Below are 24,186 nucleotides of genomic sequence, written 5' to 3'. Positions count from 1 at the left end.
GCTGGTGCCCTTCACCAGAAAAGCCACAAAAGGGGCTGTGCTGCTAGGGGTGGAGAAAGTCCACTGACCGTTGATCAGTGTTCATTTAGCAAAAGGCCTGAACCCAAGATGATTAGGGTCCCAACAACCCAGAGGCATCGGGACGTCACAGTCTCCAGAGCTTGACTCAGCAGAGGAAGGAAACCAGCAGTGCCAACCATAAGCCGAGTCCCGTGCAAAGGGCGTTCAAATATCCGCTTAGGTGGAAGCCTCATGACTTTTGTGACGTTGGTGTTATCGTTTAGAGTTGTGAGGACTGGGGCTCAGGGAGGTGAAATTCTTGCTTGAGGTCATGGAAACTCAGCTGGTAAGTGACAGGTCTCCAAAGACCCTGGGGCTCACCACCACTGAAGGGTGGCTGGTTCTCTGGATTCAGGGGGTGGGGGGAAATAGCTGGGGGAGGCGGAGGAAAGAGCTGGGTTAGGCCCCCAGAGCAGGTAGGCAGGGGCCCAGAATCAGCCCCTTAGCATCTAGAATACACCCACTGAATCTCAACCAGCACGCAGGTCTTTGGGTTAACACTGGAGCCCGTGGTGCTTTTGGAAAAAACAGGGGCTTCATCGCAGAGGTAACCAAGACCTGGTCATGACAAAGTGACCCTCACTGAGTTTACTAGGCAACAGGTACCTTGCTAACCCTCCATGTGTTCTTCACACGCTAACCCTTCACAGCTCCCCTGACCTTAGGAAGTATGTCCTGGCACCCTCATTTTCCATTTGAGGAAACTAAGGGTACAGAGAAGCTAAGCACTTTCCCAGACCAGGCCGGGCCATGAAAGAGGTCTGGCTAGGCCCTCGCCATCGGGACGATGTTCCAGTGTGCTGGGGGCTGGCCCTGCACTGCCTTGTGCCCTGGTGGTGGAGGCAGGGTCCTGGGACTCTGCTGGGCTCTGGTTGTCCCTGCAGGGTGGCTGGATCAGCCACCAGGGCTCCACTATTCACACCCTCTTCTGCACAGCACAGACAAGGCTGAGCTGCCAAGGCTGCACAGACCCTCTTCCCCTACTTGAGCCCAAGTTGCTCAAGCTGGTGCAGCTCAGTGGGGCCACAGTTTTCCCAGTAACCCCTGAGGGGGAGGGGAAGAGGCCCACTGAGGCAAGGATGTGCCTATGTTCCCTGGGGCCTGACCTACTCTTGACTTGCTCCCCCAGGGAACCTGGGTGCTACCTCAGAAGAGAGTGTTCCTCTAGCCTCTTGAGGGGCCGGCAGCTTCCCCTCCTCCCCCACCAGCTGCACAAAACCCACCTCCTCCAAGGCTTCACTCATTCCTGGGGTCTTCACCTCTCCATCCCAGTCATTTCATTCAAGAGGCACTGACTTAGAGCCTGGCTATGTGCCTGACTCGAAATCACAAAGATGAACCAAAAGCCTGTGCTTGGGACTTCCCTGGCGATGCAGGATACTTGGGTTTGATCCCTAGTCCGGGAAGATCACACGAGCAGCAGAGCCCCGGTGTACTGCAACTACTGAAGCCCGAGCACCTAGAGCCCATGCTCTCCAACAAGATGGTCCATCTTTGAGAAGCTGATCACTGCAACAAAGAGTAGCCCCCGATCGCCACAACTAGAGAAAGCCCAAGTGCAGCAACATAGACCCAGCACAGCCGAAATAAAAAGCCTGTGCTTGATCAAGTTGACAGCCCAAGAGAGGAGAGGAGATGAAGGCTTAAACACCTCCAAATGGAAGACAGAGAGGCATTCATACATTCAGCATGTATCAGCTGTACAACTACCACGTGTCATACCCAGATGGACAAAGCACTGTCTTTCTGCCCTCAAAAACCCCATCTTGGGCCACAAGGAAAGCACAGATCAAGTGCCACGGAAGTTGAGAGAAAGGAGAGAAAAATTCTAGCCAGAGGGCATCAGGGAAGGCTTTCTGGAGGAGGAGGGGTTGGCCTGGGCCAGAAGAAAAAAAGGTCACCCTCCCCGGCTTTGTTCTGCACCCCTCAGCTGGTTGTGTAACTGGCTGGTAAGGTGCCATTATAATTGCTGACCATGCTCACCTGCTGCAGACACGTGGTCCGTGCTGGGCACTGCCAGCTGTTAACTTCAGAATTGGCCCCTCGCTGGCTTTCTAAGGTTCTCTGCCCTCTATCTGGGTCACATGCCACAGGGTGCAGCTAGGGGGATGCTGTGCAAGGCGTATCCCCCAGCAGGTGTGTGGGAGAAGGGGGACGGTGCAGATCCTGTCCCCAAAGCCTTATACTTGTCTGTCTTAGGAACTCTAGGCTCAACACTTGTCTGGGTAAAGCGAGCTCTGATTGGATGAAAGATGGCCAACTGGTCTCCATGGTGACATAAGCACCTTAGCAGATGGGTAGCAGTTGGGAGGCTCTTCCCTTGAGATGCTCATCTTTCTTTCCTCCCGGTGGGCTGGGGGTTCTCCTCCAGGGACAGCACAGATTTGCCTTCTCTTCCCCAAGCTTGACTCACTCCTTCCTGGAAGCAGTGGTCGAGGAGCAGGCTGTGGGGTGGGGGGGCTGTGCAAGACAAATGTTCCTGAGAAATTCCTCAAAAGTGGTCGTCTGAGTTCTGGTCCCTCCAGCGCACCACAGACCCTTCTTCAGCTTCGCTGGGTGGGCTGGGCTCAGGGTGTCCCGGCCACCCAGGAAGTGACAGCACCCCCTCCCCCTCTGTCCATCCCACCACACCTGGCAGAACCGGCCTCTGAGGATGAGCAAGGGCCCCCTGTCTGGATAAACAGAGCCTGGGTGGGAAGGCCCACACGAACAGATGTCGCTGCCTTTGGAATTAAAAACATTCCTAGTAGACCGTCCCATCCTTCCTCACCCCCCTCCCCAGGCTCTCCGCCGGAGGAATGAGAGGGGCCGTCCCCAGGGAAGTGCGGACAGGACCTCGGGTTACCCCGAGGGAGGGGGAGACACCTGGGGTGGCTGGGACTGGCCACCCAGCACAGCGGTGACGGAGGCGAAAATCGGGCTGAAGTGATCAGCAGCGGCATCGCTGAAGAAAAAAAGGTCACCGGGGAATAGCAGCAGCTGAGCTGTTGTGGGCAGGCAGGGCAGGGACTGCCACCAGGCTGCCTTGGTGACAGCGAGGGGCAGGGACGGCTCCAGGCACGTCCTCCAGCCTGTGAACACGAGGAGGAAGGTTCTTTCTCAGAACCTTGCGGAGCTGCTGCGGCTTCTCTTGAGTGACCTCCTTTTCCCCACTGGAACGGCTTTCATCTTCCCCTCAGGGCAGGCTGGAACCCTGGTTCCCAGTCCCTGTCCTCCAGCCGAACGACTCGAGGGCAGGAAAGGGGGTTCGTGAGCGGCCAGCTAGACCAAGTCCACTGGCACCCCAGCATGGACAGCCTGGGAGTAGGGGCAGGGGAGAGCCCCCAGGGGTCACCTGGAGAGGCCACGTGCTGGCGCTGGAGCCCGAGATGAGCCCGGGCTGGCGCTGAGGTTGAGGACCGGGAGGGAAGTCCAGCCAGAGAGAGAACCAGCAGGGCACGCAGCACCCAGGAGCCCATGCAGAGGGCGTGCGGGTTGGCAGGGGGGGTGGCACGCCACAGGAGAACTAGGAGAAAGGGAGGCAGAGAGTCCCCTTAAGATGAAGAGCTCGGGGGTCCCTGCATTCCTCAGGTGTGTTCTCACCCTGTTCTGTACCCATCCTGACCCAGACTGTGGACTGGAAGGGCAGAGATCACCAGAGAAGGAGAAAGTGAGACACGTTTACGTTCCTCCATCCTTTCCGAGTATCTGCTATGTTCCAGGCCTGCATTAGGACTGGAGATGGGAACACTTTGCTCAAAGTCTCCAAGTAGCCAGTGGCAGAGCTGAGCCTAGAAGCGACATTTTCACTCATTTACCCAGTCACTCAGCACTGAATAGACACCCACCACATGCCAGGTGGGGAGGACCCAGGACACAGCTCACTTGGAGCTGTGACACTCCAAACCAAGCCCTGGCTGCCCCACCACTGACCTGCCCTCCGAGGAGATAAGTGTCAGCAACTGAGGACTCTCCCAGGCATCCAGGCCAGGACTTCTGATCCTGAGTCCTGCCTGCTAACAGCGTGCACGGTGTTGCAGGTCTCTGAGCTCTGGCGCCTCGACTCTGTAGATAACTGGCTACTAATGGTGGCTTTAGATGGCCACCCAGGGCAGGCGTGGGGAGCAGCTTCTGACCCGAGGTGTAAAGTGTTGGGACAGGGGGCCACCAGGATTCGAAGGCAATTGCTCCACAGCCTAACCTCAAGGTGTACTTCCTGTCTCCCAAGACCCAGCCGAGTCACAAGCCAGTGCAAACCAGGCGCAGCTCCCCATGCACTCTGCCCAGCCACCCCAGGCTGGTGTGTCTCTGGGATGTCTGGGGGCTCCAGGAGAGGATGAGAGAGCCACAGAGTTTGTCCACTGCCAGACTGTCCTGTTGGCGCGTCCCTGGCAACCCCGAGTGATTCTCACGGCACATTTGGTCACGGAAAAGGATGGAAAATCCCCTTGAGCCTTTGGGAACATCCTGCTTACCTCAAACAAAACCCACCCAGGACAGAGTGGGCAGAGCACGCCCACCACACATCCGATCCATTCCTTACAGCACAAGTCATGATGTAACTCATGGCCAGACTGACACCCAGACCCCCTTGGCCACCTGCCTGCTCCTGCTCCCAGGAAGGACGTGCCTGACCAGGGGGGGCTCCCACACAGCAGCGGGTGGGCAGAGCACTCCATGGGGCCTCCCAGGCCGTGTACTGAAAACATAATAACAGCCTCAGGCAGGAGGGTTTGAAAGGAGCTCAGGGGCCCCTGAGCCTCCATGCTTTTTCCTCTTTCCCTAATATGAAGCAACTCTTTTTTCCCACCCAACACTGAGCTCCAAACAAGCAGAAGACAGTCCGAGGAGCCAGGGAACCAGGGAGTGAATCCTTCCCAGTCACTGTGGCAGCCATTCCCTCTCTCTGGACGTAGTTTTCACACCTGTCAAACAGGAGCCCGGACTGGACAAGTGGTCAGTGATGAATTTTTTTTTAAAGCAGAGGACACACCCTGCTTTCTTTCCAAATGAAATCTTATGCCAGTCTCCCTGCCCCCATCAATTAAGGGCAGAAGCAGGGAGCCCCTGGCTGAAATGGGAAGACAGGACTTGCCTCTCCCACCGCCTTTGTCCATTTCAGGTCACCCCAGTAGCCCCAAGCCTGCAGACCTTGAAGCCTCTGGTCCTTCTTTAAGCAGATGGACCGTTTCCATGAGAACTGCTATTCCTCTACCATGGCCACTGCCCCTCGCTCCCCTCCAGGGTGGGTAGATCTGGAAGCCGGGAGATTAAGGGCTTTTTAAGGAAACTTCTGGGTCAGAGTGCTGGATCTCAAACTCATGTGTTAGCTCTACTTTTCTCTCTGCTTTGACAAAACTCTGGGTCTCTGCTTTGCTGGTGTGGGTTCTCTTCGGCGGCCTTACAATAGGGTTAACACTTATCTCATGGAGTCAGTCTAGCTGGTGTTTTCTGGGTCACCTCCACCCAGAAGCCAGCGCAGCTCAGCTCTTGCCTCCAAGAGTGTGAGAGGCTATGCCCAGCTTCCCCTGTGTCAGCCCACACGGAATGGGCTGTGCCCGGGGGTCAGACCCTCACAGAGAGCTACCACTGCCCACACAGCTCCTGCCACGGCCAGGCTGCCCACACAGCTCCTGCCACGCCAGGCTGGGCTGAGTGAGGGGTGGAGGTGGGCTCTGCAGCACCTGCAGTGAGGGAGGCCAGCAGAGACCACCTAAGGTGCCCCAATCTGCAGTCATGTCCAGCCTCAGCCCTCACTTGGGGAGTCCTTGGCAATTCCCCCACTAAATCCTTTTCTCAAAGGTTTTGAATCAAATCAAAAGCAGGACCATCCTAGGAGGATGGAGTCACAGCTTCCACCTACAGGGAGGTTAGCGATTACTGGGAGCATGCAGTAAGCCAGGTGCTGTCACCGCCAGGGACTCACCTAGGCCTCACACAGGTCCAAGAGGAAGCACTCGGAGAGGTCATTTTGCTATTAGGTGGTAGAGGGGGATAAACCCTGAGTCTTTCACCTCTGAGTCTAGGGGACAACACCCTCCCTTGGTTTGTTAAGAGGCGGGATTGTTTGTTTTCAGGGCCTGCCAGAATCAGTTCCCAAGTCCTCTCTGGATCAGTTTCTCTGCTGCCTCTCATCCCTGCCAGGTGTGGGAGGGGGAGTGGGCACCACGTCCGCCTGCCAAGGGGGCATTCCCATGCGGGGCAGGAGGGAGAGAGGAGACCCGAGCCTCCATCTGCTTCCTGCCCAATGCTTCCTGTCTCTAGAACCCACTTGGCAGAGCCCAGGCTCCCCAGATCAGGAACACCCAGGAGACGAAGGTGGCTGAGCACGGGCCAGAAGAGAGGTGGTCTGCAAGTTTGGGGAGGCCTGTGGAGAGCAGGACGGGCCCTCTCATGGGATTCTGGCCCTGGCTCTCCCCCACACCACTGCCTGCTCCAAGTACAACCAAACCGTCCAGACCTGCTGTGAAGCTGGCAGGTGAGGCACTGAACAGAGAATGGATCCGAAACAGCTCTAATCACCTGGGCCCTGGGAGGAGGAGGGGAGGGTGTTGGAAGCAGGGAGAGAACAGTCCTGGTGCCTCCGGGCTGGCACAGGGTGAAGATGGCAGCCAAGGGAGGGGCCCCCTGGGGACCTGCTGAGAGCAGCTGGCAGCAGGGGTCTAAAACACGGACTCTAGATGCAAACAGTCCCCAGGACTCGCACACCCAGCCCACTCTGGGGGCAGGGAGAGGCCCATCTTCCAGGGGAGAGCCTGGAAAGCCACACCCGGCACGACCACTGTGGGGTCCCGGGACAGGGAGCTGCCTAGCCTGCGAGGTGCCAGGCTGGGCATTCAGGGCTGGGATGAAAGCTCTGACTGCCCCTGCAGGCAAGGTTTTCTCTCAGCTGCCCCCCATCCTAGTCAAGACCAGACACTCTCGGGGACAGGGCTCAACTGTGGCAGGTGTGCCCTGAAGGATGCCTGGGAGAAGGTGCCAAGGACACACGGTAACACCCCTCTAGTCATTCCACCCAGGGAGGGACCCAAGCATATTGTGGTACCAGCTCTGAGGAACCAGAGCAGAAGGGGCTCCAGGTCAACCCAGCTAGCACCCCAGAGCCCAGCTCCCCAGGCAATAGAGCTGGCACGCTAGACCCTTGGGCAGAGTCAAATGGGGACAACAGACCCCTGGGGGACCAGAGGGAGGGAACTGGGCTTGAGGAGCCCTGGACGGCCGCCCCAGCAGGCTCCTGACCCATGCTCACTCCCAACTCGCGTATTCCCTGAAGAGCAATTGAAATCAGACGCAGCTCCCTCCAACAATGACCCCTTATTCCCAGCTCATCACTCGCTCTGGGCCTGACCACACCAAGCCAAGGTGAGCACGGCTCCAGGGGGACAAGCCTGGAACTAATTAGCCTGGGGTGGGGGCACAGGAGGGAAACTTCAGGCAGTGAGGACCCCCACCTTGACCCCCTGCCCCCTCGGAGGTTGGGTCATCAAAGCCCGTCTGGATCCACCAGCCTAAGAAAACAGACATGGCCTCGGCCAGCCTGAGGCCCAAACACAGGGGCCACTCGCAGATGACAGCCTTTGGAGGCAAGAAGGCTTTGACAAGCTACACGCAGAATCCCCACAGGAAGGTGGAGGACGTGGACCTGGTCCTGCTTGGCTCAGGCAAAAGGCTGACGTCACTAGACAGACTCTGTGCCAGGCCCCGCAAAGGGCCTCACGCACTTTCCCATTCAGTTCTCTTGACAGCCCATTTTACAGGTAAAGAACCTGAGGCTCGAGGTCAACTAACCTGTTCTCCCAACTAATAATGAAAGCTAGACTGAAGCCCAGATCCATCCGGCCTCAAAGCCCCTTCAACGCTGACTGAGTGATCCCAGTTCTCTTCTGCTCTCTTCACTACGTGGGGAGGTCCCGTTCATCCTTTGCATCCATTGCACAGTGCCTGCCACTTAGAGGAAGCTCAACAAGCAGAAATGCAGGGATAAACTAGTGAAAGCGTGGATGTGCACTGACAGCTCTTTCAGTGACATTCCATCCTTTGAGCCTCATGTCAAGCCTGTGATAGAGGCAGCATGGGGGTAACTGTCCCCATTTAACAGATGAAGAAACTGCGGCCCCCAGAGGTCAAGGGACCTGGATGCTTTTTCTGACTCTCAGTCCAGGGTTCTTCCTACACTGTCAGGGTAAACCGCACTCCACGCTCAATCTTTCTAAACCACTGACCAAAAGGAGGGCAGCCAGGTAAGGAAAGGAGACTGGAGAGGACAGGGCCTAGCCAGGGTGGGGGTAGGGTGGCGGGGGAGAAAGCGGTAGGGCAGCTCTTTTCTTTAACTAGAAGAGGCTAATGGTGAGCAATATAAGCTTTTATATATAGAATGGATAAATAAGAAGGTCCTACTGTATAGCGCAGAGAACTATGTTCAATATCCTATGATAAACCATCATGGAACTATGCCGCACAGCAGAAATTAACACAACATTATAAATCAGCTATAGTTCAACTTAAAAATGATGCTTTTTTTTTAAAAAAGAAGCTAATGGTGACCAGTTGTGTCCTGGGGGTGTGGAGGCCTGCTCTCCTATTACATCCGGAGAGAGATGAGCAACTATGGGTGGAGGAGGGACATGGTGACCCTGGGCCTGGAGGGAAGGAGCGGAGAAACTCCATCCTCAGAAACTATGCTCTTTCCTTACTTAAATGTAAGAGAGTCGGGGACTTCCTTGGTGGTCCAGTGGTTAAGAATCTGCTCTGCAATGCAGGGGACGCAGGTTTGATCCCTGGTTGGGGAACTAAGATCCCACATGCCACGAGGCTTGTGCCCTAACTATGGAGCCTGAGAGTGGCAACGAAAGATCCCACATAACGCAGTGAAGACCTTACACTAAGACCCGATGCAGCCAAATTAATTTTTTTTTAAAGTAAAGTCTAAGGTGGAAACAGCCCAAACGTCCATCGATGGATGAATGGATAAGCAAAATCCAGTTTACACATACAGCGTTGTTCAGCCTTAAAAAGGAAAGTCTGTTGTTCTATCAAACTATGTAGACCAAACTTAAAGACACTGGGCTGTATGAAGTAAGCTGGTCACATAAGGAGAAGCGTTGCAGGATTCCATTTACATGAGATACCTGGAACAGTCAAATTCAGAGAAGACAGAACGCTGGTTGCCAGGGGCTGGGGAAGAGGAATGGAAAGCTTCTGTGTAATGGGTATGGAGCTTCCGTTTGGGAAGATGAAAAAGTTCCAGAGACGGATGGTGATGATGGCTATGCAACAATGTGAATGGACTTAACGTCTCTCAAGTGTACATCTAAAAATTATTAAAATGGAAAATTTCACAGTATATATATATTTTATCACTGTTGAACCAAAAAGTAAGTGGGTCTAGATATTGTCAGATGAGCCAATCTGGGCTCTGAGAATACTCTTAGTTCTGAAGGCAGGGGACTGGCCTTCATGACCTCCTCACTTCTAATAACTCTAACCCCTCACAAGCTTCCAAGTAGCCAGGTCAAGAATGTCAAAGAAATTACTCTCCTTTCCCCCTTCAGACACAGGCTTCAAGCTCCAGATGGGAAGAAGATGAGAGGGTGAGAGGGCGGAGGCTCTCATCAGGCCTGAATGTTGCAATCAGAGCTGGGGGAGTGGGGGGCAGCAGGGGGTAGGCGGGGAGTTATCCCTCCAGGCATCAGGACAGCTGGGGCTTCCTTCTGGGCCTGGAGCCCTGCCCCTGGCTCACCCTGGGGTCTTGAGTTCTATGTCGGGGGAGGGCGGCCCCCAGCCGGCTCATAGGAGTGTAGCTGCCTCCCACCAGGGAGAGTAGAACTGAAGGTTGGGGGCCCATCCCCAGGCTTCTGGCTGAACTGGGAATGGGGGAGCAGAGCATGACCCCTCTCCGGTCTGAAGTCAGTGGCAGGAACTGAGCTGTGAGATCCTTTGGGAGAACTCTCCCCTCTGGCCCAGCCGGTCAACAAGGGCTGGATCCTGGGAATAAGCTCACGGGCCAGCGAGCAGGCCCCAGTTGAGACAGCACATCTGGAGCCCGGAGGGGCAGGGCTGGAAATAGACGGGGATAAGCACGCAGGAGTCTCCTGGGGCCAGGCAGCCAAGGCGGAGGAAGGGGGGCCTCCTGGCTGAGGGGTTCCTGGGCTGGGTGGGGGCGTGGCAGCAAGGAGGCAGTCTAGGGAAGGAAAGCGGGGCTCAGAGACGCTCTGGGCAGCGGGGATCTTCTACCAAAGTTGCAGCGACAAAGGGCAGACCCCTGAGAGTCAGGGGCTGACGTCCCAGTCTGCCACTGCCCCATCCAGGAGCGTTTTTTCATTTCCCTCATTTGGCCAGCAGCCAATCAAGCAAGACCGAACTGGGACCAGGATCCCAAACCTGGGGCCCCTGCTCAACCACCCACGAGCTGTGTGACTGCAGCTATGTCACTCACCCTCTCTGGTCTCAGCTTCCTGCTCCCCGCAAATCAGAATTGAAAAAACACCCTCCAGGATTCCTGCTGACATAAACGCTATGAATCCCTCCTCTTTTATTCATTCCTTCAACCGCCCTCTTACTGGCACTGCTCACCATAACTTCAGCGCAGGGCAGGCGGGCTCCTTAATTTCCTGGGACACTCCCTGTGCATTCCTGCCTCCCTGCTCTGGGCCACGTGGGCCCTTCCCCCGGAATCCCTCTTTTCTGCTGATCCAGAGCCTGCCCACCTTGCTAGAATAACAGAGCCTTAAAATGGCAATTAATGGGCTGGCCATTATGTAAAATGATTTTTTAAAAAGTACTTTTGACAATGTAACCCTCAAACAAGGCAATTATAAAGACTATCTTCAGCCCTAGAAAAAAGGAGGTTTATGATCATGTTACGTGGAAATAGAAAAAACAAGACAAAATATGCACTTATCATTAAAACTACATAAAAATCTATATCCCAAGGAAGGGAAAAGGCACAAAATAAAATGGCTGGTTCAGAGGAGTGGGAGTCAGGATGGTTTGTGATCGTGTTTCAGGCCTCATTATTATTATGGCAATTTTCCTTTTAATATAAACACAGCTTTGGGAATTAAAAAAACCCAGCTCTCAAACCTCTCTCACTCCACCTCCTCCTGGAAGCCTCCCTAACTCCTACCCACCAGGATCACTCCTCATTTGAATTCCTGGGGCATAAGTTTGTGTCTTATTATGCAGGGAACAGTGGGGGAACAGAGAGCCCCGGGGAGGGCCAGGCAGGGGCCCTGGAGAGCTCATACTCTCCTACTTAGCTGCCTGGCCTTCGGCAGGTTTCTTAACCCTTTTGTGCCTCAGCTTTCTCAGCTTTAAAATTGTGAAGGGGACTTCCCTGGTGGTCCAGTGGATAAGACTCGGAGCTCCCCATGCCGAGGACACAGGTTCAACCCCTGGTCGGGGAACTTAGATCCCACAGGCTGCTAGCAGACAAGCCGGCAGACTGCAACAAAGACCCGGTGCAGCCACAAAGGAAAACCAAGAAAATTATAAACTGATTACTTTCCTACCCCGTTGGAGACTATGAAGGTCCCCTGGGGTAACCGCTGTATTAGCCCAGTGTGCGGGTCAGAGAAAGCTCTCTGATGGGAGGGCTCTCTGATGGGAGGGCTTTTATTCCCAAGCCCCACCCCATCATCAACATCATCACCCTCCCCATCATCGTCACTGGCATCTTGCTTTGTGGCTGAGCGGCGTGGCATATAGTGATACGCTTGTCTTTCCAATGGGGCAGTAGATTCCTTGAGGCTGGGCCCCCACACCTCAGAGCAGCCAGTCAGTACCAGGCACGCAGCAGAAGCAGAGGAAGTCCCCCTCCCCTGCTCTATTCCATGAACACTCGTTCTGCTTCCTTCCAGGTACACCAGGCAGCAATACATGTCCCTTGCTGGGAGGTAAGAGGAGTCCAGACAAAGGAAGCCCTTTGTTCACCGTGTGCCACAGAGCGGGCTTCCCAGGTGGCGCAGTGGTAAAGAACCCGCTTGCCAATGCAGGAGACACAAGAGACATGAGCTCAATCCTTGGGTTGGGATGATCCCCTGGAGAAGGAAATGGCAACCCACTCCAGTATTCTTGCCTGGAAAATCCCATGGACAGAGGAGCCGGGAGGGCTACAGTCCAGAGGGGGTTGCAAAGAGTCGGACACGACTGAATGACTGGGCACACACAGAGGCCAGAGCAGGATGTGGGGAGGGGAAGTCACCCCGGCTCCTTCCCCAGGCCACGAGCCACGCAGTGCCCTTCACCCAGGCTGGGGGACTCCCTGATGAAGGCCTGGGCCATGGGGACACAGTGTAGAGAGCGGGGGCTTTCCTGCACTGCCAGTGGAGACGCCAGGGCCGCACTGTCCTTGTCTGTAAATGGGGCGGATGCGACTGTCCTTTTCCTGGAAGAGCTGTTACAAGGACCACATGAGAACATTTGGGAACAAGCCTCCAAGAGTGCAAGTGCTGGACACACACACTGGTGATTAGCGCTGCCGCTTGTCCTTCACTACTGGCCGCCCCTTCCTTGCTCCTAGCCTGCCACTCTGGGGTCCCTGCCCCCACCGCCAACCAGAGAGGGAGGCTCACTTGGGAGGAAATGCCTGGGGTCTCCGGCTGTTGCCTGGATGGGCTGAGCGAGGAGGGCCTTAGGAAGAAGTGGGGGCCACAGGGGGTGGGCCTTCTCCCCCTGCCCTTCCTTCAGGCCACCTGAATGGCCCCAAGGCTTCGGCCCCTACTATGAGGCCACCTCACTAGGATGGCACTAACATCCTCGGCGCCTGCTGAAGGGGCACAGAACCAAGTGCCAGAGGCCGGTGCCAACTCCCTTCCTTGGACACCAGCGGGAAAGGGAGGTGGGAGTGAGCTGTGGGAACAGACCATTCCATGGCTCCGCGGGGCCTGGCCATGTGGAAATGGCTCAGTGTAGCCTCTCCAACCCAGCCCGGGCATCCTCAGAAGGGTGAGTGGACTTCATACGCACGGCGCACCCCTGGTAGGGACAGACCACCCCCTCTCCGCACCCCATCCATAGGAAGAAGGTGGGCAAGACGGCTCCATGGCTGAAGACCAAGGGCTAGGCCTCAGGGGGCTGAGGGCTGGGCGACTTCAAAGCCCTCCAGAGGACGCTGGCTCTGAACTGGCCGCTCACAGGCCCAGGTCAGCTGGCAGCAGGAAGGTTTGTGTTTCTTTTAATATCAACTCCCAGGCGTTTAACATTCCTCGAAGCTTAAACACAGAAACATTTTCCTTACCAGACTGCGCTCTCGGCTTTGCCAAACATAACCTGGCTTCTTCCCCTTCCCCCACAACCTCCATCTGCTCCTGTCTCCAAGATGTAATGATTTATGGCGTGTTTCCCCGGGGGCCCATGCAGCTGACAGCGGTGGGAGGGAGGGAAGCAACAGGACTGCGAGTCCAGGTGGGGACGATGCCATCGAGCCCTGGAATCCGGGTTTGCAGAGCCCTGGAGGTCAGCGTCCATGGTGCTCCCTGAGCTGGCTGCTCAGAACACCGTTTTAACCCTTCCATTCCATAGTTACTAATGGCCTGGAGGGCGTGGGCACCCGTCATGCTTTTTGGCTGGGCATCTCCTGGGGCCAGATGGGCAGCCCAAGGACGTGGACATGGGGCTCCCAGTCCTTATTCTGCAGGAAGCTGCTTCCTGGGACTAAATCTAGAGCTTGCTCCCATCAGCTCCTGTTCCCTAAATAATGAAGGACCGGCTCCTGGTTGCCTGGCAGCACCGTCTCCCTGGCGACGGTGCTGAAGAGTGAGGTGCAGGTCCCCAGCATTAAGAAGGGATATGCTCAGGAACATGGGGTGTCATGAGGCAGATGGCCGGGCCCCCACCGAATACTGCCATCTTCCTTGTTCAAACACAGGCACCTGAGACAGGGTAGGGGGACCACACGAGTCCCCAAGGGGACTCTGCCACTGAGGATACCCAGCCAAGAGTCAGATACCAACCTCTGCGGCCTCAACAGTGCATCAGAGAACAAACGCTTCCTGGGAAAAAGCATCATTCAGCTTCAGCTCCCGCACCCAGATGACACCTGGCACAGCTGCTAAGAAGCCCAGAGCACCCAATGCCCACAGCTCAATCCCAGGGCATGTCAGTTACGGATTCCCTTGATTGCACGGTCAAAGAATCCACACCCAAACCAGGCCACTTGTGTGATAAGCACAAGGCCACATAAGGTGTCAGATGGAAGGTGGATGGCTCCACACCAAACGTCACGCCTCCAAGCCTACATCCCTTTGACAGGTTAAATGAACAGCAACAATCTTTAACAGAATTTCCAAAAACACAGGCTGCAAACAAAGCCCTTTTCCCTATGTACATTTAAGCTGGGGCGGCGCATTTATCTCTCATCTGGACTCAGGACCTGCCCCTGCCTGGACTGCAGGACCCACCCTAAGCCAACAAACTTCTGGCACAGGCGAGTCAAGCCCAGCACACCTTGCAGTGGGGTCAGAGGCCAGCCCCTAGCAGCCCAGCTACATCCCCAACCCTTCCAGGAAAGCGGCACATGCTTGGGCTCTCACTCCTTCCATGACAGACAGCGCTAATCTAATACGGCATTCACAATACAACCTCAGAATCCTTAACACAGTATTTCTGGAAAAAAGCCATCAGAAGGCTACAGACGGGATGTGTAAATAATGGCACTATCATCCTTCCAGGCTACCCTGCAGGAGTGTGGATGACCCAAGTGCACCAGATGTGGAAGCCCAAGGAACCAGGCACACACGGGCCTCTGGGGCTAGAATACGACACCATCTCCAGCAGCGGGAGAATGACGACCTTGGGGAACTTTGCTCAAGATAGCTGTGATCCCAAGTCACAAAGGCCAATCACCTTGACCGAGAAGGTAGAAGAGAAGGACACCTTCCCAACTGGCACTGCCTCCCAGGCACCCTTGCCTTGGTGTCCTGGCTGCGCCTGCCTCTCACCTGAATCTGCCCTTTGCCCATGATCTTATCCACGATCTCATTGTTGTCCTTGTTGACCTTGGTCTTGTCATAGCACTTCTCGTAGCACAGGATCCTTAGGGACTGAGAGCCCTCCAGCTCAATCTCGAACTCCTGGGGAAAGACGAGACAGGATGCTGAACGCCTGCAGCTGACCTGGGCTCCCAGCAGGGGTGGGACCCACCTTTGCAAGGGTGAGAGGGGGTGAGGCGGGCCCATGAGGACCACATCATGAGGTCTGGAGCAGCTTCCTCATTCTCTGGAGCTCCGGAGGCCTGGGAATCAACGAGGAAGGGGAGTACAGAACCTGAACTGTACTCACCGTATCTCGTCTGATCTTGGAAGCTAAGCAGGGTCGGGCCTGATTAGTACTTGGATGGGAGATCCCAAACTGTAACCCTGTTCAGTTCAGTTCAGTCGCTCAGTCGTGTCCGACTCTTTGCGACCCCATGAATTGCAGCACGCCAGGCCTCCCTGTCCATCACCAATTCCTGGAGTTCACTCAGACTCAGGTCCATGGAGTCCGTGATGCCATCCAGCCATCTCATCCTCTGTTGTCCCCTTCTCCTCCTGCCCCCAATCCCTCCCAGCATCAGAGTCTTTTCCAATGAGTCAGCTCTTCACATGAGGTGGCCAGAGTACTGGAGCTTCAGCTTTAGCATCATTCCCTCCAAAGAAATCCCAGGGCTGATCTCCTTCAGAATGGACTGGTTGGATCTCCTTGCAGTCCAAGGGACTCTCAGGAGTCTTCTCCAACACCACAGTTCAAAAGCATCAATTCTTCAGCGCTCAGCTTTCTTCACAGTCCAACTCTCACATCCATACATGACCACAGGAAAAACCATAGCCTTGACTAGACGGACCTTAGTCGGCAATGTAATGTCTCTGCTTTTGAATATACTATCTAGGTTGGTCATAACTTTTCTTCCAAGGAGTAAGCGTCTTTTAATTTCATGGCTGCAGTCACCATCTGCAGTGATTTTGGAGCCCCCCAAAATGAAGTCTGACCCTGTGTCTAGACACAAACCCACGATCAGAAGCCAGATGAGCAGAGAGGGGAGGGCAGAGGGGTCAGAGGGATGGAGCTGGCCCCGCAGCAGGCTTGGCCATCCCCAGACGACAGGACAAGAGCACTGGGACTAGGGTGGGCATGGTGGGAGATGAGCCCGGGGTCCCTGTGGGGACCACTCACCTCGTCCCACTTGGGCTCTGTTGTGTCCCGGAACACCCTGGTTTTGGCTTTGCTGACAAAGTAGCCAAAGGAATCCACCTCCAGGGTACAGTACAGGTCTGTGGGGACAGGCAGAGACACTGAATGAGGCCCGTGGCTCAGGAACCCAGGAGGGAAGGGGGATCACGCATCAGTCTTCCCAGGGTCCCCATGGGCACTCTGCAAATCCACACACGCCCGCCCAGCCTCAGGCCCCGCAGCCTGCCCCTCCCTGGGCGCTGCCTAGGTTGTTTCCCAGGGTAATGGTGTGTGCTGGGGGGTGACTTTGGGGAACCACAGCCAGTCCTCTAGTGTGAATCAGGGGCAGGGGGCGGAGGTCAGAGGGTGGATGTACATGCCCCTCCCAGGCCCCAGGAGCTACCCAGCTGGGCTGTTCTCCATCAGGACTCTCCTGCAGAGCTAAGACTGGGGAGAGCTGTCCCTCACTGTGTGATGCAGACTGGATGTAACCAGGTATCTGAGCACAGCAGGTATCTGAGCAGCGCGCAGGTGAACAGGCGAATGAAGCAGAAGGCCTAATGGGCCCCCATCAGAGCAGAGAGCACGTCTGGGCGGCTGAGAGATGGATGCGTATGAAGTGTCCCTTCGCTGGCTTCCCTGTGAGGGAATCCCCCATCAGGGACTAGCTCTGGGATAAAAGGGAGGGCTTTGGAGTTGGCCTGTCTGGGTCAAATCCTAGCTCTGCGCAAATCCTCTCTGTGCCTGACTGCTCTCCTATGGAGATCAGGCAAGACAATGGTGCCTGCAGGCCAGGCCGGACTGTGCGGACCTATCAGTTTACTAGGACAAGCAGCCGTGACTGAAGATTCACAAAGCCTGAGTCAGAAGGAATGTCCGAGTGGGTCAGGGGGCTGGCGGAGGGAGGAGGTGAGGACTGGCTGGAAGCGAGGGGTGACTCTGGAGCCATAACTCACCCCATGTCTGAGCGCCCCAACCCACTCTGAGAGGTCGGACCCCTGTTCTGGGGGAGTGGGACACCCCACCCTAATGGGTCTGCTCCTGAGCCCATCCGAGCCAACAGGAGGCAAAGAGACAGGAAGGGGGAGACATCTGGTCACCATGGAGACATGAGGGCCCCTGTCCAGCTCAGTGGGCTGCAGACTTGGTATGTGGAGCAGCCCTATGGAGCTGACTGATGAGGAATATTCCCAGGCAATGTCCCCATCAGCAGATTCTGTGGGTCTGGGGGCATCCAGGAAGCTGGTGCTGTTCCACCAGCAGAGCCCGAGTGATGCGTGAGGGGGTCCTGGCCACACTGAGAGAAATGCTGCTCTAGAGGGGAGAGCGTGGGCCGTGGTGTCAGAAGGCATGGATTCAACTCCATCACCTGTGTGCCCTGCTGAGCCACCCTGGGAAAGTCCCTGGAGCTTTCTGGCCTCAGCTTCTTTGTGTGACAAGGGGGAATGGCATCAGCGACCTAGAAAGGGTGCCAGGACGCTCCGAGCAGATAATGCACCCGAAAAAGTTCTCAATGTGCCAACCACTGTCAGCTCACTGGCCACATCTGCATTTTCTCTAGCACCTAGTAAGGGACCCGGTAGGTGTCTGGAAATAAACTACTTCATTCAGCATTTTGAGCTCCTGTTCACTCAGCGATGAAGGAGACGTGGCTCCTGTCCTCTCAGAACTCACAGGGCATGAAGCACATTTTAAGTGGCAAAAAAAGTATGACAGGTGCTGCCCCAGGGTGATGGGAACACAGAGAAGGGAGGCAGAGCTGCTGCGGGAATCCAGGTGGCACAGAGAATGTTAACTGAATGACTGTTTGCAAGTCAATGGCATGCCCTCTGCGTGGTGTGCTGCAGGAAGAGAGGCAGAGGGGAAGAGAAGGGAGTGAGAGGAGTCAGGTTTCTGACCCCATATAATATTAAGTCCTTTTATTTCTCTGTGACTCAGTTTTCTCATCTGGCAAATGGGAAGAAACTATTAGCCATCTAACTCACAAATTCCTACAGGGAGAAAAGTTAGATAAAAATGTAACTGTATCTTGTAAAATACTAAGAACTGTACGGACACAGCAGACGGTGATAAAGATGGAAAAAGAATGTGTGGTAGCAGGGTGCTGGCCCTACACACACATGTCATGTTTAAGCCGGCTCTTGGGTAAGTATTAACAAGCACGATTGCCTTTTTTCTAGAAAAAAGAGAAGGCTCAGAGAGGTTAAGAGATTTGCCCAAGGTCACACAGCTTGTGATCTGCAGATGTGAGATTGGAGCCCCATATTTCTAATACCTGGGGAGAGAAGGGCTTAAGGCAGAGCAGACTTTGGAGACAGAGAGCAGGGATGAACCCCTGCCAAGAGGAGCTAGCTCTTGGCCTTTGGGGGAACGCCCCACACCTCGAAGCAGCTGGCAGGGCCCCAGCCTGGGCAGACCAAGGCAGAGCAGGTGGGAGGCCCCACGCAAGGGGTCCACAGGGACTTTCTGTGAAAGGAAGAACAACGAAGCCTCTTCCTAGGGCAGGCGGTCACGGGTACTTACTGGCTGACTGCTTAAACCCCTTGGCAGAATGGACGATGACATGGAGGAAGCCATAGAGCCCTGGAGACTCATCGTCTGCAAGAGAGAAAAGCCCCCCAGGGAAGAGGGTGATGAGAGAGAGGCCTGCTTCCTCCCAGGCCTCACCCCTGGCTGGTTGGTTACACAAAGGATGGGAGCAAGTCTGCGCCTTGGTCCGACAGCACCACCTGGTGGCCAGAGGAAGAAGCGTCCACAGTCCATTACTCCCCCGAGCGCGAGCTGACGCACTCCCCCCAGTCAGCCTGGGCGGCCAGTCCACACCTTCCTCCTGGGCCAGGACTAAGTCCCGATCCCTGGGGGCACTTTCCCTCCTCCTATGAATCCTGCCTATCCCACTGCTGCCCTCCTCAGTCTTGCCTTCCAAAGTGGAAATTAACCAACATAAGTCACTCTGCCAAAGAGTGGGTCCAGCCTTATATCTCACACACTACTCTAACCCACCTAACCTTGCGCTCCACCACCACCCTGCCCCAGGCTTAAGCCTTCTGCTTCCATGAACATATTAACATCACAGTCCCAGTGCACCAGGACACCAGATTCTTCTCTTCAGCCAGAGGTCTCCAGGGAGGAGTTGGGCGCCATCCAGGGACTCAGCAGAGAAAAACATCTGTTCAAACTCCCTGTGTATCTGGCAACTGAGTCTTCCCAGCCCAGCAGAGCAGAGGTCAACTACTGGTAGCCAAGTGACTGGCTAGGTGTTTGTAGAAGGCCCTGGCAATACCCCAGGGGCTTGGAACCGCTGATTGAGCAACCTCGGATTCCAGATCTTACCGTCTTTATTGCTGGTGACAGGAATGTTGTGTACAGTCCTAAGTTTGAAACAGGATCCTGTGAGCACCTGGAGTTCCACCGAGCTCAGGACAAAGGCCTGAAGATCTGTAGGAGGAGCCAAGAGAGAGGGGAATGTCGTCACAGGTCCACTAGGACCCACTGCTCTTCTTTGAGGGCTACTGCAGGAAAAAAAGATTAGCTCTAAGGGCAGAGTTGGTCATTGGAAGGGGGAGTAGACACTCAGCTGGGGAGAGTCAGGGGTGCTGCCAGAGGGGTAAGAAGCGCAGGGTCTAATTGGAGAGGTTCATGAATTATGTACATGACAGAAAGACAGACTTTGGGCTCTGGGTCCAGTCCTGCTGACAATTCACTATACATTCTTAAGCAAATCACCTAAATTCTTTGGGTCTCAATTGATCAGTAACATCAGTTAAGAACCGCCTGCCCTGGCATTTTCCAGAGTAACTAGGAGGGCTAAAGAGGAGCCAGTGGTCATCGAAGTGCTTGGAAATGCAGAAGGCCCTCTCTTGCCATGGACACCAGCAGGGCAGTGTAGAGCAGAGGTGGGGCGTTACCTTTCTTCTGTAGCTTCTGGATTGCTTCTCTCCACTCTGACCTCTCATAGTCTGAGGACAGTAGGAACAGGTAGCTCTGAAGAGAGGAGATGAGAATTCACTAGAATGATCACAGTCAGGCCTAGGACATTTTTGGATTCTGGGGCCCCCCATAAAGCTCCTTTGTACCCAGGCACCCTTATGCTTGGAGAAGGCAGGTGGGAGGAAGGCCTTCCCCCTAGGAAGCCTGGTGATGGGAGTGGCAGTGCCAGTGATGGCCGGCAGAGGGCACTGGCTCTCCACGCGTGGGGAGAGGCAGTCCAGGGCAGGAGCCATGCAGCCTTGCTGGGAATGGGGGTTGGGGGGCACCTGAAACCCTGATTTCCACAGGTCTGGTTCAGGGCCAGGAGCCACAGCGAGTGGGCAGCCCTGGAGGAAGGGGGCTGTCTGTCCTGTCCCCGTCCTTCCTGACCTTTCCATTCCGATTGTGGATCCGAAACGGGATTGTGGGGGAATTGAGCAGCAGTAAGAACTCATTCTCAAACATCTTCTTCTTCAGGCGTTCGATGGCCCGGCTCTGTCCTTTGTTGGCTTTCTGCAGGGGACAGAGGGCACAGGCGGTTCTCCTTGCACTCGGACTCCACTTGTCCCCCTGTAGTTCTACATACAGCATTCCTCTGTATATTTTTTTTTTTTCTATATTTTATGACAATTTGATGTCTTGGGAAGGCCAGTCAGCCACAGAAGAAAATGCTCCTCGCAGGACACGCTAATTCCTAGGCCAGTAAATGACTTCCCTGCGAGTGCATCTTTCATGTGCAAACCAGTCAGTCTGGGGTCCACAGACCCTTACCCTTTCCGTTAACACAAGCCAGGGTTTCTTCTGCCCTAAGTAACCCAGGGCAACTAGATACCACCACGCTAGCCCAGAGCCTGCTGACTTATTCAGATTTGCCAGTCCTAGGCTGTTTCTTGTGGAAAACACAATCTAGGCTCTGGGCCATGCACATGCCATGCTCCTTCTGCCTTTTTTTTTTTTTTTCCCATGCAGCATGGCATGTGGGATCTTAGTTCCCAGACCAGGGATGGAACCTGTACCCCTGCATTGGAAGCACAGAGTTTTAACCACTGGACCCCCAGGGAAGTCCCTCCTTCTGTCTTTTGACCAAACCCCATGCTTTCCCACATAGCCCTGCATGGTGTGGCATGCCACCTACTCCTGGAAACTATAAGTAATAAAATAAATCTAAGGAATAAAAATCTTCCAGTGGCATCAACAACTCTAGGCTATCACTCAGTCAACTCCATAAATTAAGTTCCGGGTACCACCGAGACACCCTGCTTAAAAGCAGCAGACACCTCTCAGCAATAAAGCGCTCACTACCTCTGGCCCCATGGGGCCTCCCCAGCGCTGGGTTCTAGCTCCACGCCCGCCACATGACCCCTGCATCTTCCACCCCAGTCTCACACTATTATTCCCTGTTCGCTAATAAGCTGCTCCCCGTCTCAGCTGGCTCCAATTTTTCCAGTTTGTATCGTATCAAGGATCCCTTCCCTTTTATGAACCACTATTATGCTTCACATCTCAGCGCCAATGCCATCCTCAAGCTCTACAGCTAGAATTCATCTCTGCTTTTTTTTTTTTAAACCCACTAGACTGGCAGAATTGTGACAACTGCTCACAGCCGGTGCTGTGGCACTGTGGGGGAACAGAGATAACACACTGCTGGAGGGAACATGATCGGATGCAAACTCTGCAGACGTAAACCTGGCGATGAAACACGCAAGCCCTTTGCCCCAGACGTCCCACTTGTAAGGGATCTACCGGAAAGAAACAGAAGTGCCGAGGAAAGAACGAGAAACCATCTAAAGACCCAACTATGTTGTGCTGTCGAGTGACAACAGGATGCAGTTGTGAAAAAGGATCTGACAGATGAAACTGCAAAACGGCACATGTAGTCTAATCTCATTAAAAAATACAGACACACACGTGTGATCACAGGAGCGTCTAGAAGAATATATCTCAAACTAGGAATGATGAGGGGACGGTAAGAAGTTCTATTCTACACACTCTGGTATTGTATTTCTTGTTATAATAAGTCAGTGTGACACTAGGGATTAGGGAAAAAATTAGGCTTAAAAATATTATTAAAAGAATACATTGCTGCTGCTTGTGTGACTCAGAGAACACCGTGCGTCCCCAGTGACTCTCATCATGCTGTATCACATGTTGTGGTCACAGAGAAGAATGTGCGCCTTCTCCACTGGATAAGGAGGTCTGTGAGCATCTGGCGCAGCCCTGCAGCCAGCAGAAGTCAGTAAGCATGGAGTCAATGAAGCAGAAGGCCACGTCTGCACACCTGGGGCGGGACGGAGGGCCCAGAGCCTGCAGCTCCCAGGACCGGGTAAGGGACACGCATGCAGGATGCCCCTGATGTGCAGATTCTGGCAGACCCAACTGAGAAAATAGGCTCCCCTGAGGCAGGGTGGGCTAGCTGTTTAGGAGGACACCTGTGCTGGTCAGGGGGCTCCCTCTGGGCAGGTGTACCCTAGTCCTAGGACACTGTGTTAAAGTGAAAGCTGCTTAGTCGTGTCCGATTCTTTGCAACCCCATGGACTTATACAGTCCATGGAATTCTCCAGGCCAGGATACTGGAGCGGGTAGCCTTTCCCTTCTCCAGGGGATCTTCCCAACCCAGGGATCGAACCCAGGTCTCCCGCATTGCAGGAGGATTCTTTACCAGCTAAGCCACAAGGGTAGGACATTCCCATGATCCAAACATGCCTGGGTTATTACTGCGGTTTTTCTCTCCTCTGTTCAGAAAAAGATATCTGGGTTGAAAGAATCCTTAGAAGCCATCTGGTCATGTGTCTTTCAACAACTGTTCATAAAGCACCTATTTATTACATGTTAAGTAGCAGGACACAGGGGACTTCCCAAGTGGCACAGTGATAAAGCATGTGCCTGCCAATGCAGGGGATGCAAGAGACGTTGGTTCGATTCCTGGGTCTGGAAGATCCCCTGGAGTAGGATATGGCAACCCATTCCAGTATTCTTGCCTGGAGAGTCCCATGGACAGAGGAGCCTGGCAGGCTAGCAACTGAGCATTAGCACACAGAACTGAAGAAAACAGTCCCCTCCCTGGAGCTGAAATTCTAGTGGGGAAGAGAGAAAGCAGAGTGTGCAATAACAACTCAGTGCCAATAAAGCCAAGCAAAGAGGTAAACATCAGGAACCAGGAAGCCAGGCACCCAACCGAGACCCCTGACAGTGGGGAGACAACGGGGAAGGCTCATCTGGGGACTTGAGGCCTAAGCCAAGCCTGGATGGGTGAAGAGGAGTGACCAGGCCAACTAACCAAACCCCGCCATGCTCATCTTTCCATTCTTGGGGAAGGCTCCTTCTGGGTGTTTTCCTCTAGCCACTGTTTTCAAATATAATGAATTTAAGGCCATACATTTTCCTCTGAAGAGCGCTTTGGCTGTATCCCCTGGGTTTTAATATGGAGTGCTCTCACTTTCATGCAGGTCTAAATAACTTCCAGTTTCCCTTTTGATTTCCTCTTTACCTGGAAAGTCTTAACCTCCCAGGTATATATTTAACTATATTCTAGTTGTTGATTTCTAATGTAGTTTGTCAACATGACCAGTACACTTTTTTTTTTTAAACTTGAGATTTCCTATTCCAAAGAACTGATACTTCTGAATTGTGGTGCCAGAGAAGACTCTTGAGAGTCCCTTGGACTGCAAGGAGACTAAACCAGTCCATCTGAAAGGAAATCAACCCTGAATATTCATTAGAAGGACTGATGAAGTTCCAATACTTTGGCCATCAGATGGAAGAGTCAACTCATTGGAAAAGACCCTGGTGCTGAGAAAAACTGAGGGCAGGAGAAGGGGGAAACAGAAGATGCGATGGTTGGACGGCATCACTGATTCAATGGACATGAATTTGAGCAAACTCAGGGAGACAGTGAAGGACAGGGAAGCCAGGTGGGCTCCAGTCCACGGGATCACAAAGAGTTGGACATGAACTTAGCAACTGAACAACAACAAAACGCAGCGCAATACATGATAAATTGTCTGTAAATGTTCCATGTGTGTTTGACAGAAT

The 24,186-nt window shown here is 54.3% G+C and overlaps 1 protein-coding gene across 4 annotated transcripts in view; it reads right to left on the bottom strand.

Annotated features, from left to right (window-relative positions):
• Positions 1-24,186, bottom strand: part of LOC138083411 (active breakpoint cluster region-related protein) — a 142,912-nt gene that overhangs the window by 23,005 nt on the left and 95,721 nt on the right. For all 4 annotated transcript variants that reach the window (XM_068977297.1, XM_068977296.1, XM_068977298.1 and 1 more), the window contains 6 exons: positions 20,545-20,667; positions 20,094-20,169; positions 19,519-19,623; positions 18,709-18,783; positions 16,189-16,286; positions 14,979-15,110 (listed from right to left, as the gene is read on the bottom strand). In XM_068977297.1, the coding sequence (XP_068833398.1) occupies positions 14,979-15,110; positions 16,189-16,286; positions 18,709-18,783; positions 19,519-19,623; positions 20,094-20,169; positions 20,545-20,667 (609 nt within the window). The remainder of the gene's footprint in view (positions 1-14,978; positions 15,111-16,188; positions 16,287-18,708; positions 18,784-19,518; positions 19,624-20,093; positions 20,170-20,544; positions 20,668-24,186) is intronic.

The sequence above is a fragment of the Capricornis sumatraensis genome, chromosome 8, assembly GCF_032405125.1.
Source record: "Capricornis sumatraensis isolate serow.1 chromosome 8, serow.2, whole genome shotgun sequence".
Classification (NCBI taxonomy): domain Eukaryota; kingdom Metazoa; phylum Chordata; class Mammalia; order Artiodactyla; family Bovidae; genus Capricornis; species Capricornis sumatraensis.
This window is presented reverse-complemented; position numbering and strand designations above follow the sequence as displayed.